General features: G+C 43.5%; 1 protein-coding gene across 1 annotated transcript in view; it reads right to left on the bottom strand.

The window, feature by feature from the left end:
* cacna1ha (calcium channel, voltage-dependent, T type, alpha 1H subunit a) overlaps nt 1-18,289 on the bottom strand; it is a 341,912-nt gene extending 323,623 nt beyond the window's left edge. Inside the window, exons 1-3 of the mRNA XM_070901103.1 lie at nt 18,182-18,289; nt 17,741-17,874; nt 12,585-12,682 (exon numbers count right to left, since the gene is read on the bottom strand). Of these exons, the coding sequence (XP_070757204.1) occupies nt 12,585-12,682; nt 17,741-17,874; nt 18,182-18,274 (325 nt within the window). The 5' untranslated portion in view covers nt 18,275-18,289. The remainder of the gene's footprint in view (nt 1-12,584; nt 12,683-17,740; nt 17,875-18,181) is intronic.
* Between the last annotated feature and the right edge of the window lie 206 nt (nt 18,290-18,495).

The following is an 18,495-nucleotide window of genomic DNA, read 5'->3' as shown; positions in this document are numbered from 1 at the left end:
AACTATCGGCTTCAATCATAATCTCATAACAGTTGCCCCTCCCCCACTGTTGATTCTTATGACCCCGAGCAAAACTGCCTAGCTTATGCCGACAGACCAAAACTAAATTTCACTGAGGACCTTTAACAGTCAGAGAAGAAAAGGCTACCATCACAAATGTCTAGGCTGGAATTAAATCCAGTTCTCAGAGTAGAAATGAATCCCTCACTGCATCACCAGTATCCTCAAATACCTTAAGAAAGTAAAACCTAATGGTAAAAGCCAATGTGTCTTTGATCGTTTTAAGTATAGCCTAAAAAGACAAGGAATAAGAGATACTGTCTCTTTAAAGACAAAACATAACAGAAGCAAACAAAATGTTCTAAATCTCTCTATTTATAAATGATTTATTTCAATAATGTACTGGAATATCTGAAAACCCACAGACAGAAATGGTAACAGTATTACTCTTATTTGCTTTTAAATGATTAATTCCAGGCCTCCAGACTGCCCTCGATCTGACCTGATGTTTACACAAGGAAAAAGTTGGCTGACTTGATCTTATTCAGCAAAAATTCAGCACATGACTCACTAAGAAAAGGGGCTTTAAGCTCATGTTATAAGGTTCTGAGTAAGAGTACAAAAACTACCTTTCTGTTATCTGATGGAACAAATCACCTTTCTAGACTAGACTGTTATAAAGTTAGCTTTAACTTTTTTGTTAAGAAACACTTGTATAATATTGTAACTTTTTCCTTTAAAATGAGCTGCAACTTTTATAGAGAGAGATGAATTGCATTTTTGCCGTGGAGATTCTTCAACGAACAGCAACTCTCTGAATGCTATAAAGAAAATAGTATTAAACAGTTCAAAATATACATTAAATATAGGCCCCGAAAATCCCAGGGGCTGCTTCCTGGTGTCAGTGCCTGGAAATGTTGACCCACAGCCACTGACAAGGTTTGTGAGGGCAAAGAGCAGGGTTGGGAGAAGTGGTGGTTTTGGAATATATCTGTGACAGCCTTCTGCTAAAGATCCTTGAAATGCCAGTGGCAGCTGACCTGGGGGCGCTGGTGTGTGGAGTTGGGGGGAGGGGCGAAGGAGGGCTGCCAGGTTCCTCCCCTGAAGAAGTCTGGATGGCCCCAGTTGCCTCTGCAAAGTGGCCAACTTCAAATCTCCCTTCCCCATAAAAAGGATAGCCACTCATCCTTGGCCCTTTCGGCCAGGTGCTCTGAAATTAGTACAATCTGGTAAATTTAAGAACGTAACATTTAACTGAGATTTTTAGGAACAGTTATGCAGACCAATTAAAAGGACTGATGGACACCGCGTAAAATCAATTTTGCAAGCTTATACACATTTTAGAAAAAATATTTGTTCTAACTTATTTGTTGTAGCTTTGTAATGTATTCTAATTTTGACGGGAGTTATCAAATTGGCATAATTTCTGGAATTGCGAAGATCATATTCCAAAAACTGTTTGACAGCTATCATGCTGGGCTTCAGGATGTAGTAAAATTAGGAGCAACATCGGATAAATTTAAACCTGCATTTTGTTTGATATTTAGAACTCAAAAAAAAGACTGGACATTTTTTGTATTTAAAATGTTTAATTTCTGAGGGACCACCTAGCCATAAAAAACCCTGCAAAAACTGATCTATCCTTTGTTTATTGACCGTTCCATGTCACTTGAGCATTCAGGCTCAACAATATCCAAGAATTTTTTTGACAACAGGTGTGGTCAAAGCATGATGCAGCTTTGACTGTTAGGCTCCAAAGCCCACAAGAAAGATAGTTTTGCAGATGGAGTCCTCCAGCCATAGTTTGGATAAGTCAGCATGGATTTAAACCACTGGTACTACAAACTGATCAATGGCCTCAAAGTTTTTTTTATAAATTAAGATTAAAAGCGAACCCCAATTTTGAAATAGGAATATGAGGGCAGCCACATTCCTTTAGATAGCTTTGATGTTTAGGTATAAAAGAAAGACGAGGCCCACTTTTAACTCCTGGCCATCCAAACTAGAAACTCAATCATTGCTCCAGAAATAAAGCCCGGGGTATCTTCACAACTGCACCCCATTTAATTCCCAACGGTCGACTCCTGCCTGTTCTGACCAGGTCGGCGGGAAGCAGTGGAAAATCGCGCCGCTCGGGCATTACCTGCTGATGAGACCACATAGGTGGTGGTGGGATTGGCTACCAGGCCATTCTACAGGAGTCTTGCAATCAGGATGGGAAGAGGGGTTTGGGTGGGGGGGGGGGGGGGGATGTTTAAGAGGGCACTTTGCGACAGCTTTCTTTGTGGGCCTGCAGGAGCAGGAGTGCTCCTCCTGGCTCCACAAGAAAAGTAAAAACATTTTTGTTTATTTATGAAATTTACCTTTTTGGGACTCTTCTGGCCCTGATCCTTTTCCTTGCTTTCCTCACCCAATGAAGGAACCTCATTGCGGCTTCACATTCAGGCCACCGGGTTAAAAATTAACATGCAAAAAAGGGTCCTTGCCACCTGCTCAGTTGTGCAGGTTAAATTTGGGAAGGGTCAGCTCCTAATGTCGCTAGGGTGGGTAAGCACCCTGGGCGCTTTCATCCACATGCTTGCCTGGTTGGGCCATGTGCTCCCTGCGTGGGCGCTCATTTCAACTCCAAAAATAGGCCTGGAGCAATCTCACCCCCAGGATGTTTAAGAAAATGTAATTCGTGAAAGCTTTTAATTTTTAGTGTAACTCATTCTGATGCCGTAAAAATGCATTCAAAAGACACAGAAAGTACATAGATCTCAGGCAGGAGAAATAAAAGAAAGAAATTGACATAAAATATTAGAGATATGACTTTGGGTCGCTGCACCTCAAATTTTCTGCGTAAATTTGTGAATCAGCGTAATCGCAGGAATTCGCAAGTGCCGCACATTGGAGCAGGCAGAGCAGGGGGAGGGGACGAAGTGGAGCCATGATAATGAGCCACTGTGCTTACAGGTGCAGGTCTCAACAGAATCAGGTGTATCGTAAATATGTGTATAATACACTTACACCAAAATTTCGTAGATCTTTTCCACTGGAAATTGGCTTTATGCTGCATTTGCTCATGTCTTTGGGAGCAAATTAACAAGAAATTCCAGGCCTGAATTCCAATTTCATTGAGAGCTCAGGTCAAAAACAAAACAAATATATTTGTTACCCCGCAAAATCCTGTAATCCACTTTTTCACATTTTGATGTTAGTTTTATAAGTTATATTTTACATAAAGTTAAACAATACTAGCAACAGGCACTGCTGGTGATGAAATCAAACAAACCCCCTTAAATTTGAGAAAGTTTTACTTCCTTACATTAAAAGATTGATTCCTGAAAAATTTCCAGGAAATGGGATTAATGGGCTAGATTTTTCACTTTTGTGCTTATCGCTCAAAAATGGGCGTTATTTCCGGCGCGGGTGGTAAAAAAGGGTTTTCAGATCGCTGGCTTCTCGCCCATTCTCAAAGCACCTAGTTTCCACTTTTTAAAATGGGCGTTACCGCGAGCAATATGAAATGGGCGGTATCGTTAAATCTTTCTGACCTTCTGCTGTAAAGTGTTGCCGTCCTTAGCAAAGGCATGGCAACGCTCGATTCCCGCAATTCAGGGGGTCAAGGGTCATCATGACATGCGCAGAAGAGGAGACAGAAAGAGAGGGAGCTGAGAGGGACGGAAGGCGTGTCTGGGTGTGGTGTGTGCTTGTTTGGCTGTCGTGGGAGGCACGAGGGAGATTCACCAGCAGCAAAAAGCCTACTAAGCACCAAGAACATAGTTGGCACCGAGTTTTTGTCCAATAAATAAGATATAACATGGAAGGGATGGTGGAGGCCCTGGAGCTGGTAGCCAGGAACACTGATGGCAGAGGGCTCCCAGTGGTCCAGGAGCGCAGCACTGCACCCCAAGGTGCCGCACCCCCATTGCCAACCACATGAGAGCCAGCAGCAACATCTTGCTTCTGGCTCGGAGCATGTTCCCATCTTGGGACCGTCCTCTCCCGTATCCATCCAAACAGCGTTTCGGCCATCATTCCCCCCTCCCCCAATGAAGCATCGCTTGAGGAGCTCCTTGGCCAGGTGGCTTGGAGTCAGGAGGGGAAGGGGAAGGGATAGAGGTGGGAGGAGAAGTGAGGTAGGAGGAGAAGTGAGGGGGGGGGGAGGGTTGGTTTTTACAGAAATACTGATGATTTCAGACAAATGTTTGGTTTAAATGTTTTTTATTTAACAAAATCTTGTTGCGCATTGGCTCAGATAGTTGCACCGTTACACGCTGGTGATTCCTTATCAAAGGGTATAGTGACACTTAACTTCAATCAACTTAAACTTTAACTGTCACCAAGGTGATGCCCATTGATGGATCTCCTGCGCACCCAGCAGTGTGTCAGCTTTGTAAATAACACCAACATTCTTTCAGGCAAAGTGATCATTGATGAGCTTCTGACGCAAGGCTCTTGCAGCTATCATGCTACCACGGGCCCTTTCATGCGGTGTACAGGGGGGCGGAGGCATGGCTCAGCGTCAGCCTCATTGTCTGGGCTGATGTCAACGTCCGTCTCCTCGTCCTCTTCCTCTCTCTGGTGAGGTGGACTGTCAGACTTATCAGGCAATTCTTGTCCCCTCCTGATAGCCAAGTTGTGCAGCATGGAGCACACCACCATGAATTGAGCTACCTGCTCAGGGTGGTATTCGAGGTCGCCTCCTGAGTGGTCCAGGCATCTAAAGCGCTGCTTCAGCACTCCAATAGTTTTCTGCACGATATTGCGAGTGGCTCTGTGGCTCTCGTTGTATCGCCTCTCGGCCTCGGTGTGGGTGTCACGCAGGGTGGTCATCAGCCAGGTGGCGAGGCCATATCCTTTGTCACCAAGCATCCAGCATTGACCTTGTGGCTGATTGTTAAACAAGTCAGATACAGTGCTCTCACGCAGGATGTGAGCATCATGGATGCTGCCCGGAAATTGAGCATTCACTGCCAGTATAATTTGCTGGTGGTCGACAACGAGTTGGACATTCAGGGAGTGGAATCCCTTATGGTTCCTGAAAACCTCTGCATCCTGAAAAGGTGCCCGCATCGCGATATGCATACAGTCTATTGCTCCCTGCACCTTGGGGAAGTTTGCAATTCTGGAGAAACCTAGAGCCCTCTCACTCTGTGCCTCGTTGGTCATAGGGAAGCTGATCAAGTCCCTCCTGCGTGCATACAGGGCTTCAGTAACCTGTTTAATGCAGCAATGTATGGCATGCTGAGAAAGTCCGCAAATGTCACCAGCTGTGGCCTGAAAAGAACCCGAGGCGTAGAACGACAGTGCCACGGTGACTTTGACCTCGACAGACAGTGCAGTACTGATGGTGCTGGCAGGCTGCAGATCTCCCCTTATCAGCTGGCATACCTCAGTGATAACCTCTTTGTGGAAGCACAGTCTCCGAAGGCAGGTGGTGTTGGGCAAGTCGAGGTAAGACTGCTTCTCTCTGCGCTTGCGGGGGTTGTAACGTCTGGTCCTCGTCATCAGTCTGGCATGTCTTACATTGGGCACATAAATGCTGTGGAGCGTACCTTTAGCAATCTCGAGTCTGCTGCATGTAATTGGTCATCAAGAGAGGGTGATAAAGGACAGGCCCCATTGCAGTAGCTCTTCGTTTTCTACCGATTGGTCACAAACAATGAATGTCCTGACGAAGACACCTATTAAATTCCTATCGGTCACAGTATGGTCAAAATGTTCGTAGAGATGTTCACATCAACTCCAATGACCTCTAAAGTACATCCAAACTCCCTGATGTTGAAGCACAGCAGCCTTTTAAAGGATGCGACATGTGATGTAGAACATGGCGTTCATAACACTGTAGTTCTGGTTAGTTCCACTTTTTCTGGACTATTTTTTGGGCGAGCGATATTGTGGGCGATATGTGTGCGAGGTGGTGAAAGTTACGCTGGGAGATCTCATGGCCGCTAGTTTCGGTAAATATGCTCTTTACGACAAAAAAAGTGGCTGGACGGTATTATTGAATCTCGGCGTTAAATCAGTGCAGAAATTAACGCTGGGTGATATTATGGGCGGTGATTTCGCCCATTCTGATGATACCGCACAAAAAAAGTGGGTGGGCGGTATTATTTTTTTCCTGGCGTTAAGCACATGGGGAAAGTAACACTCGGCGATAAGTTTCCGAAAAATGGGCGTCAGTTTCCATTTTGTGGCTAAATGGGCGATATCTGGGTGTTATACATAATTTCAGCGGTAAAATGGGCGTTAAGTAGGTGTTAAGCATGCAAAAAAAGTTGAGGTTCTATCTAGCCCCATATCCCTAAAATTGATTACTTTAGTTTGCATCAAATGGCTCAGGTTTGATTTCATCAACAGCTGTGTCTAAACCAGAAAAGTTGATAGTGCAAAGATAATGAAGGAGATTTGTAGAATCCTTGAGTTAGATTTCTAACCACTCTGGAGTGGTTAAAATTACATCTAATATCAAAGATTAATAGAAGAACAGAAACTTTTAACCAAAAGGCCAAATTCTAGTTTCATTTTTTACTTTAAATTCTGATGCCTAAGTTTAACTATTTAGTTGATCAATTGATGAACTATATCAGTTATTTTGGTTCTCAATACTACATAATTAGTTGAATCTGGAATCATCCTACTGAAAAATTCACTGCTAGATTATTAACATTTTCTTGTTATACTTAACATGTCAGCATTCATGAGGTACATTTGCTAAAGTCTCACCTTGGCTTATTCCCTATTCTTCAGGCTGGTTAGTTGTACTGGTGGGATACAATTGGGCACCCCTGTTTTCTTTGAAACTCAGTGCACATTTGCAGAGACATGTAGTCACTGAGCCATTACTTTGCTTTTATGATTTTACATATATTACAAAAACTTGCAGTTAGTGATGGCATACATTGCCCTAGGGGTAGAAATTAGTCTTAGGCGGTAGCAGTAAACGGGTGCTATCGCATCTGCCGCCCTGCCCGATATTCAGTTCTATTGAAGTCAATGAAACTGAATATCGCGCAGGGCGTGTAACGAACAGCTGATATGATAGCACCTGATTTGCATTCGCGCCCAAAATGAATTTCTACCTCCCCCCCACGCCCCCGTGTTTAGTTTATTCTTTTGTCCTCCATTGCATCGTTAAATGGTTATTTAAATGTAATTTACCTGTGCACACTGCTACTTCATTGTACATGTTACTGCAACTGCAGAAGCCATTTTAGTTGTCATAATAAATGTTCAAAGGGATAACATAATTATCAGCATATCCAGGAACAAAGGAAATCATGTACCATTTTCTCTATCGATAGTAACTGCATTTAGAAGAAACTAGCAGAACAGATAGCAGCATAAACATTATTATGACTGTGTCCCATTTTTATTTCATTCTGAATTGCTTCCCAAAATAACTCCAACTTCAAAGAAAACAAAATGATTCTTGGCATCTGTTTCTTATAAAGTTACAGTAATGAAAATTTATGCAGTGTTGCATTGAAACACTGCTACAATAGTTTTTACAATGCAGCAATAATACCTGAATGGAGGTATATTGCAGTGCACCCAATGTGCAACACAATTCAGTGATAGGGCAGAGGTTTTTCCCACACAGTGAGTGTTACGAGAAGCTGAAGAGTGGATGCCAGACCTTCCTCACAATGAGGAAGAGGCACACAACAATGGCCTGTACCTTCACAAATCCATCACCATTAAAATATTAGCAGTGCACATTTGCCCATTGCTATTCCCATTTATGCCAATTAAACAGTTAATTTTTTTCTGACGTATTCATTTGGTAATTATTGTGGTTCAAATACTGAAATTGCTTCCAAATCATAGTATCATAGAATGATTACAGCACAAAAGGAGGCCATTTGTCCAGTCAAGCCATGCCGGGTCTCTACAGGAGCACTTCAGCTAGTCCCACTCCTCCCACCGCCCCTCCCCCGTCTTTCCCCATATCCCTGCAAATATTTTTCCTTCAGGTACTTATCTAATTCCCTTTTGAAAGCCATGATTTAGTCTGCCTCCACCACCCTTTCAGGCAGTACATTCCAGAACCTAACCACTCGCTGTGTAAAAAAGTTTCCCCCCAGGTCACTTTTGGTTCTTTTGCCAATCACCTTAAATCTGTGTCCTCTTGGTTCTCAACCCTTCCATCAATGGGAACAGTTTCTCTCTATCTACTCTGTCTAGACCTCTCATGATTTTGAACACCTCTATCAAATCTGCCTTCAACCTTCGCTGCTCCAAGTAGAACAACCCCAGTTTCTCTAGCCTATCCAAGTAACTGAAGTCCCTTATTCCTGGAAACATTTTCATAAATCTTTTCTGCATCCTCCCGAATGCCTTCACATCCTTCCTAAAGTGCAGCACCCAGAATTGGACACAATACTCCAGTTGAGACACAAATAGAGTTGCTTTGATATCAGAGTAGTTTTAAGGAAAATTGGAACAGGAGTAGATCATTGAGCCGCTCGAGCCTGTTTCGCCATTCAATGAGATCATGGCTGATCAGCGACCAATTCCATATACCCGCCTTTGGTCTATATCCTTTAATAACTTTTTAGTTAACAAAAAGCTATCAATCTCCAATTTAAAATTAACAATTGATCTCGCAGCAATTGCCATTTGCTGAAGAGAGTTCCAAACTTCTACCACCCTTTGTGTGTAGAAATGTTTCCTAATTTCACTCCTGAAAGGTCCGCCACTAATTTTTAGACTATATCCCCTAGTCCTAGAATCCAGCAGAAATAGTTTCTCTATCTACCCTACCTGGTCCCCTTAATATCTTGAAAACATCAATCAGATTACCCCTTAACTTTCTAAATTCTAGGGAGTATATTCCTAATTTGCGTAATCTCTCCTCCTAACTTAACCCTTGAAGTCCGGGTATTATTCTGGTAAATGTACGCTGCACTCCCTCCAAAGCCAATAAATCCTTCCTACGGTATGGTGCCCAGAACTGTGCAAAGTACTCCACTTGTGGTCTAACCAGAGTTTTCTATAGTATCAACATAATTTCTACCCCCTTGTATTCTAGTCCTCTAGATATAAAGGCCAGCATTCCATAAGCCATTTTGATTATTTTCTGTACCTGTTCATGACAATTTAATGATCCATGTACCTGGACTCTCAAGTCTTTTTGGACTTTTACTGGGTTTTTTCACCATTTAGAAAGTACCCTGTTCTATCCTTTTTAGATAAGTGGATGACCTCACATTTGCTTACATTGAAATCCATTCGCCACAGTTCTGCCCATTCACTTAATCTGTCGATATTCCTTTGTAATTTTATGCTTTCATCAACACAGCCTACAATGCCACCTATCTTTGTGTCATCGGCAAATTTGGATATATGACTATCTATTCCAGTATCTAAGCTGTTAATAAATACTGTGAATACTTGAGGCCCCAACACAGATCCCTGCGGGACACCACTTGTCACATCCTGCCAATTTGAGTACCTATCCATTATCCCCACTGCCTGTCTCCTGCTGCTCAATCAATTTGCTAACCAGGTCAATAATTTGTCCTCAATTCTGTGGGCTTCTACCTTAGTTAACAGTCTCTTATGTGGGACTTTATCAAATGCCTTCTGGAAGTTCATATAAATATCATCGACATTTCCCTGTCCACTACTTTAGTCACCTCCTCAAAAAATTCAATCAGGTTTGTCAGGCATTACTTACCTTTCACAAATCCATGGTGATTCCCCCTGATCAATTGTAAATTTTCTGAGGTGTTCAGTCACCTTATCCTTAATTATAGACTCTAGCAATTTCCCAACAACAGATGTTAGGCTAATTGGTCTATAATTCCCTGGTTTTCCTCTCTTGCCATTCTTAAATAATGGAGTGACATGTGCAATTTTCCAATGTGAAGGAACGGTTCCTGAAGCGAGAACACTTTGGAAGATTATAGTTAAGGCATCTGCAATGTGCTCATCTACTTCCTTTAAAACCCTGGGATGGAAGCCATCTTGTCCTGGGGATTTGTCACTCTTTAGTACCGTTATTTTCTTCATTACTGTTATTTTACTTACATAAATGTTATTGAGTCCCTGTCCCTGACTCAATATTAGTTACCTTGGGATTTCTGGTATGCTATCCTCTTCCTCTACTGTAAATACTGACGCAAAGTAATTCAACATGTCTGCCATATCCTTATCATTAACAATATCACCGCTTTCAGTTTTTAAGTGGCTCCTGGACCCACTTGCATTTCTATAGCATTCTTCGCATGCAAGATGTCTTAAATCACCTTACAATTAGGAGGACAAAGAACAAAGAACGCTTGGCACAGCCAGAATTCTGGTTACGGACTGCCTGTCCAATTTTTCAACTGGGAACAGCACATAGCATGGGAAGACAACATTGGAGAGAAAAAAATCAGAAAGAACTACAAAATAATTATGCAAAGTTTATTCTATCTGTCTTTAGCGCTGTCAGCAATGATGTGGGGACAACTAGGATCATGATTCCAGTCCAACTGTAACCTGCAATCCTAGGTACAACTGACTGACCAACAAACAGTAAAAGGTAATGAAATACAGTAACATTTGTGAAACCTACCTCTGTTACTCTGTAAATAATTAGGTATTAATAAGCAATTTATTTTTTAAATCAGTGCTATTTGGGTTAAGTAAACAAAATTAAACGGTACTGGAACTTCTATAAAAAAAGATATGAGGGCCACAAACCCTTCCAGCGCACCTCACCATGGGCCCAAGTTTCAGGCGGACCTGGACACCCGTTTTTGCGCCATAAAGTGCGCCTAAAAAAAACTCACCTATTCTCCGGCTCCCTGCAGATCCTCTGGAGCTGGGCGTGGTGCAGCATGAGCTGTGGGGGGCGGAGCCAGGTCCCTGCGCTGAAAACAGTGCCGGGACCTCTGCACATGCGCGCTACAGTGGGCGCGCATGTGCAGTAGCTCCAGGTGCCCAAAACTGTGGGAGGGGCCCGAAGCACGCAGCCCCTAGCCCTGGCCGAATGGCCTCACTGGGGCTGCGTGGATAAGGCTCCTCCCACCCGACCGGACCCGACCCCGCTCTCCCCCCCCCCCACCACCGGCGACACGACCCCCCCCCCCGACCTCCGCTCTCCCCCCCACCTCCAACCTCCGCGACTCTTCCACCCCCTGACCTCCGTGACTCTCTCCTTCCCTCCCTCCCTCCATCCTCTCTCCCTTCGCCCCCTCTCCCCCTCCCCCCTTCTCCCCCCCTCCTCGCCCCACCCCCTTCTCTCCCCCTCCCACCCCCCCTTCTCCCCCCACCCCCTCCTCTCCCCCTCCCACCCCCACTTCTCCCCCCACCCCCTCCTCTCCCCCTCCCACCCTCCCTTCTCCCCCCACCCCCTCCTCTCCCCCTCCCACCCCCCCTTCTCCCCCCACCCCCCTCTCCCCCTACCACCCCCCCTTCTCCCCCCACCCCCCCTCTCCCCTCCCCCTTCTCCCCCCTCCTCCCCACCCCCCCTTCTCCCCCTCCTCCTCCCCCCGACCCCCCCTCCTCCCCACCCCACCTTCTCCCCCTCCTCCTCCCCCCTTTCCCCCCCTCCCCCCCCCTTCTCCCCCTCCTCTCCCCCCCTTCCCTCCTCCCCCTCCCACCCCCCTTCCCCTCCCATCCCCCTCCCCTCGCTGTCAGAAACACAGACACTGACAGACAGAGAGTGAGAGACACACACAGACAGACATAGAGATAGAGACACTGACAGAGGCACACTGGGGGGGGGGGGGCGTCCCAGCATGCTGTTGGAAGATTCCCGGTGCTGCAGTCGGTAAGTAGAAAATGTTTTATTTATTGATTTTTAATTTTTTTTAAATTAATTTTTTTTGATTGATTTATTGGTTGATTTATTGATGTATTTATCATTTATTATTGATGATGGCTCTTTATTTGTAAAACTGAAGTGTTCCCCCCTCCCCCCATTCCCTACGCCTAATTTGTAACCTATGCCTGATTTTCTAAAGTGTAGACAAGGTTTTTTCGTATGTACAAAAATCTTCATTTACTCCATTCTAAGTTAGTTTGGAGTAAGTTTTCACTGCCTAAACTTTGAAAACAGGCGTAAGTGCCCGGACACGCCCCCTTTTGAAAAAAAAATTCTGTTCCAAAGTGAAACTGTTCTAACTGACTAGAACTGGAGCAAACTATATGCCGAAAATTCAAATTTCTAAGATACTCCATTCTAAACCAGTTGCTCCAAAAAAACTCAGGCCGAAACTTGGCCCCCATAATTCTGGCAGGATTCTGGCAGATGGTTCACAAATGAGTCCAGAACCTGGATACAGCAGATCTTGACCTTCCACAACAGTTTTGGTAAAGCCTTGCTAGGGTGACCTCCCTCAACCCTGTAAACCCTGGTGGGGTCAGAACTGGAGGTCAGTGGTGGGTGGACTCCAGCATTTGCACAAGGATCAAAGGCCCAAAATGTTCCCTTTATTCGATATTCCAGTCTTGAAACTTAGCTGTATGTTCCAAGCCATACATGAACAAAACTTTGTAAGAATCAAGGGAGAATCACTTACCATAAGCAGTACTAAAATCAAAACAGAATGCAGACAGAAATAATTTACATCAATTTTGTAAATAAGGGGAAATCATAAACTTACTCGGAACTCTGTTAATGGCTCTTAATGGCCTGAGAACACGTACAGTTCGGATTGCTGAGAGACTCGCATTGTGTCCATCCAGTGAATATTCCAGCATCCTAGAATCCAAAATACATATATATAGTTTATCATTAAAACCATGATGTATGTTAAGTTATTCAAAACCATTGTGGGAAAATAATCACGTTTTTCTTTGAAAATGTTCCTCTGGAGTTATGCTTGCCCATTAAACTGCTCAAGACAGGTGTTTATCCATTTATCGGGGTAGTTTTCTGGTTTTAAGCTCGCTGACGGTACCTTGCCTGCCAAAATCAAATACCATAGTCAAAGCACATTTATTGTGCTTTAGATTACATTTATTCTGCCTTAACAAGCCTCCTTGAAAAGTGTAACATCCCTGCCGACAAAGTGGAGGAGAAGCATCTGGGAAGGCGTCGAATACCTTGAGTCTCTTCGCCGGAAGCAAGCGGAAGCGCAAACAGTAGAAGGAGCGCACGACAACCCAAGCACCCCACCCACACGTCTCTTCAACCACCGTCTGCCCCACCTGTGACAGAGACTGTTGGCCCCGCATTGGACTCATCAGTCACTTGAGAACTCATATTAGTGTGGAAGCAAGTCATCCTCGACTCCAAGGGACTGCCTAAGAAGGAGAAGAATAATTCTGCCTTAGCAGAGTAATAATTATGGCATAGTAAAATTTCAAATACTTTTTGTAATTACATCAATTGATGTAAACAAACAAGAGTAAACTGATTTTCTTTTAAATTGAAAACAAATTCACTTTTCAATGCAATAAAAATCAGGTTGGGTTCTTAGCAGATGTGAAATACAGGCATGTCAAAAGGTAAACGGGAGGTTTTAGTCTGTGACAGTTGAAACAAAAGAGAGAGCAAAAAATTGAACCATGTAAGCATGGGAACCACCATGATCCTGAGCAAAACAGAACTGAAAAGAGAGCACTGGAGCATTTTACAGACTGTTGATAAAGAGACTTTCATTACATTCATTGTTGTCTGGAGTAGTGTTGATTTATAAGATCCAAGCCTGTTACTGCTGTCCTTGTATAAAATGTTCTATTATTCTGTATGTGTCCCCTTTGTTTAATTTCTGTAGATAAATCCAGTTAGTTAATTTAGAATGCGAGACCAACTTGAGTGTGGTTTATTGATAATACTATCTAACGGAGTGGCTTGGAGACATACATATTAACATAGATACCAAGTATAAGCTTCAAAAAAGCTAACACAGCCTCAAAAAAGTTTGCAGTTCAAAAAGAGTGCTGAATATCGGCCTTGTGACATGCAAAGATGAAGGTTTACACTGAAATAGACTGTGGCATGGACAGGTGATAACTTAAGCTGGTATAACCAAAATTTGGGCATTTTTTTATAGGAGGAAATCCTAATGTACACAAAAGTGTGGTTTGTAGCAATGCTGAATTTAGAAATTACAGAAGGGGATGTGAATTGCAAAGATGAGAGATTTTTTTCCACTTTTATATTTTGCATTTTCTGGCATTTTGAAGCCCACTGTAATGTTACCTATCAAACCAAAAAACAGTTTCTCCTAGAAGGGTTTAAGTATGACAATAAAAATAGTTCAATGACTCAAAATAAATGGGTTCATGTCCTCCCACTAAAATGGCAGACAGAGGAATGTCAAACAAAAATGTTAATTGCTTGTCCACTATTATTGCCAACAATAATTTATAGCCTATCTTGCCTTTTTGAACCTTCTACCAGAAATAAAAGTCATTATGCCGTTAAAAAAAAGTGGTGCACAAATTGTGGTTTCCAGGAATAAGAACTGAACATTGTGCTCGAAGAGGCATCTGCCTAACTGCCGCCAGTCTGGGGAGTGGCCTTTATACTTTTTCTGATTATTAATGTAAATCCTCATTCACAAGCATGAATGTTGATCGCTCGAATACAAGTGGTATGGGTTATTATTTATGCCACGGTAACATTTAGGGCCCAAGTTTCCACATGATTTGCGCCGGATTTTTAGGAGCAACTGGTGGAGAACGGACTATCTTAGAAATCGCAATTCTCCACATTTTTTTTTCTGCAGTTCTAGTCAGGTAGAACAGTTCTACTTTGGAACAGAATTTTTTCTTCAAAAGGGGGCGTGTCCGGCCACTGACGCCTGATTTCAAAGTTTCCAGTGAAAACGTACTCCAAACTAACTTAGAATGGAGCAAGTGAAGATTTTTGTAGAACTGAAAAAACCTGTTCTACACATTAAAAAATCAGGCGCAGGTTACAAATTAGGCGTCCAGAATGAGGTGGGGGGGGAGGAAGGGAAGTCATTAAATTCTACAATAAATCCTTATTTATACTTATACAAATATTATACAAATAAATCCAACCTGAATAAACATTTATAAGCAAAGAAAAGATTAAATAAACCATCTTCCTACCTGTGTGAAAGTGCTTCAGCCAGCCTCACAAGTTCGTTCCTTCGTTCCCGACGGCGGGAGGGAGGGAGTGCGGGCCTGCCCGAACGCAGCGGGGGGGGGGGGGGGAGGAGGGAGGAAGACGTTCCCGACGGCGGGAGGGAGGGAGTGCGGGCCTGCCCGAACGCAGCGGGGGGGGGGGGGGAGGAGGGAGGAAGACGTTTCCGACGGCGGGAGGGAGTGAGTGCGGGCCCGAACGCAGCGGGGGGGGGGGGGGAGGAGGGAGGAAGACGTTTCCGACGGCGGGAGGGAGGGAGTGTGGGCCCGCCCGCCCGAACGCAGCGGGGGGGGGGGGAGGGAGGAAGACGTTCCCGACGGTGGGAGGGAGGGAGGGAGTGAGTGCGGGCCCGAACGCAGCGGGGGGGGGGAGGAAGACGTTCCAGACGGCGGGAGGGAGGGATTGCGGGCCCGCCCGCCCGAACGCAGCGGGGGGGGGGGGGAAGGAAGACGTTCCCGCGGAGGGTGGGGGGGAAGGAGACAGTGAGAAGGCTGCAGGAAGCCTCAGTGCTGATGTGCAATGTGCTTTTAGCAAAAATTAAACAGCTGCAAAGAACTACAAAAATGGCCGAGTGCCAATGTTTCCTTCACACTGCGCGTGCGCGAACGCTCCAACACACAGCGTTGCCGGCAGGAAAAAAACTAATTTAAATAGTACCCGCCCCCTCCCACTTACAAAATCGGCGCGAGTGTAGGCTCCGCCCCCCTGGGCACCGCGCCAAACAGACAAGGAGCTGCAAGGCTCTCCAGAATCGCGAGTTTTTTTTCCGGCGCCGTTTTAGGCGTGAAAAACGGGCGCCCAGCTCGGAGGAGCGCCCGTTTTTTATCGTGTGGAAACTTGGGCCCTATATTTCCAAACTCTGGCAATTCCACCAATGCAGTAACAGGAATGCTTAATAAAGTCGGTTATTGCATTCATGCCAGAGAACATTCTCTTAATTTCAAAAAGGTGTCTGTAATAAGTCGTAAAGAAAGCAAATCTCCATATAATACATACATAGCCCAGAATGTTCTTCTGAGGAAAATTAAGGTTTTAAAAGCTTAATTTAAGCAGCTCATTCTATATAACTGCTTTGGGGACAAACATTAAACAAAAGTGGCCTGCGACTGCAATTCTCAAAAATCCTCAGCTTGTCTTAACACTTTTCTGCCTCAAGTTTGTCTGTAACCAGCAGTGGGAGACAAAAATGATTCTATCAGCCTTTGGTTCTCCTTCTAACTCACTTAGTTAGTTCTAGCAGCTTCCAGTTGTATCTTCCAGTGATCTGATTGGAAGTTGTTAATATGTAGCAATCACAGTGAGAAGCACTTAATTTTTGTGTGAAATATTGATAAGTTGATAAATTGCAAAGCTAATGCTTGGCATGGATATGGTGAGCAACAGAGTGCAGTGGCAACTAGTGATCCAGAATTGTGAGTCGTAAAGAGTACAAGGTCTCTGCAGGGGGTGGGGGACATAACTGCAAGGTTAAAGCTTTTGTTTTACATGGGATGTGAGGTCCCTTTATGCTAAGTGAGGTGAGACCTTTGCAAGAGGAATTACCCTTAAATTATATTACGTTGGTAGCAGAGAATTATAAGAGAACCTGTACCATCACCAAGGGAAGATCCAGTCTTGCCAACCTCCTTGCCTTTTTTGAAGAAGTTATATTCCAAGTGGCCTACCTCAACTTTTGACCCGATTTTCCCACAAGTGGATTAAAGTTAAAGTAGTGGGATTCAAAGTAAAACCCGGGAATGGATAAGAAATCGACGAAAGAGTACAGGTACTACTATAGGAATTATTTTGGAATGGTGGGCAAGTGGTGAATGGAATTCCTCAGCGATTGGTGTTGGAATACCCACTTTTTATAAGTTATATTAATGCCTTGGATTCAGGAGCTCAATGCAAACTTGTGGCATTCACAGGATTGAAGTGCAAAACATTCACAGAGGAAGAAAAAAATTGGGCAACCTAAGACTCCATGAGTAGCCTTGAAATGGCTAAGAGAGAAGTTGAGATTTGGTCATTTTAACCTATTCGACGCTCAACCTGTTAACGCAAATAGAATGCTGAACTCTCTGAGAGGTGCCCTTATAGATTTGTACAAAATAGCATGATGATTTATCAAAGATAGGGTCAACTTTCATCTTCAGGTATAAATCAGTTCCAATTTGGTTTGCATTGCTTTACCACCCATCTGTGTTGAATCTCAAGTACCAATAGTACTCAATTTTTAACCTAATTTGCATAATTATTCTCAACTTCAGGTGCAATGGGTCTAAGGATGACACGTTTTGCCAAAGCTGAAGTGGTAGGAGGATTCAGTGGAAGGCCAGAATGTTATGGAATGTTATAATGAGGGTCCCGGCAGGAGAGCATTCAGAAATTCTTGGGAAGCCTGACCTGCCTAGCAACCCGCTGCAGTTCCTTCTCTTCCTCTGAACATATCAACTCAGAGGATTCATATTGGCATACCCTCTGGTTCCAATAAATAGAACTTGGGTCAGAAAAGGACAACTGGCACATATGCTAATGAAAGTCTAAATGCCAGCTGAAGATAAAATTACAAAAAGGGCTTTGAAAAGGCTTTATTCGCTTACATTTAAAATCTGTGGAACTTTTAAAGGCCCTATGCAGGTAGGTCTGTTTGAGGCCCCCTTCCCATCAAGTTTCCATGGACATGCAGTGTATTGAATTTTTTAGAAAATTATTACTAACCCTGCCATTACAATGAAGAAATCCAAACGATTCCATGTATCTCCCAGGTAACACTTCTGCCCAAATATCCCAAGAGCCACCATCTTTGTGACCATTTCCACAGCAAAGAATGCAAAAATAAAGTCATCAAATGCCTGATGGTTTAAAAAAAAGTCAATAGTTTTAAAACAAGATTGTTTTCTCACCTTGGAATATTCACATGTTAAAAAGTAATCATTGCCCTCATGCATTAGATATTAAATTATTCTCCAAAAATATTGCAAAATGTAGAATTGTAGTCACTTTTACATTTACAAACATTGCCTCATTAAACCAAAGGGTTTTATTCTGTCTTTTGCAACTATGAATTATACAAGTATCACATGGTAACTGGTCTCAGGATGAACTGTGAATACATTTTGTGTGATCTATTTTACAACAACCAAAAATGGGACACCTTACCTGAAGTATGGTACACCTTTCAGACTTGCATGCCACATCTTCACATGGCTGAAACATTCCCAATGTAACACAATTCAAAAGGATGACCAACATGCTGACATGCTCGAACCATGTAAATCATTGAATTAAGGACAACAATAAGTATAAAGAATAAGTGGAAAGCATTTTGAGAAATTCACAGGAAACAAATCTTGAGGTACAGAGAAGACGAATTTATGGTTTCAACAAAGCACTGACCTATAAAGTGGAGGCCAGGAGAATACATCTAAATTGGAGAAATAAAATGATGATGATAACGTACAGAATTATGTTGG

This window comes from Pristiophorus japonicus, chromosome 15 (assembly GCF_044704955.1).
Source record: "Pristiophorus japonicus isolate sPriJap1 chromosome 15, sPriJap1.hap1, whole genome shotgun sequence".
Lineage (NCBI taxonomy): Eukaryota > Metazoa > Chordata > Chondrichthyes > Pristiophoridae > Pristiophorus > Pristiophorus japonicus.
The sequence above is the reverse complement of the archived record's forward strand: the minus strand, read 5'-3'. Positions and strand labels throughout refer to the sequence as shown.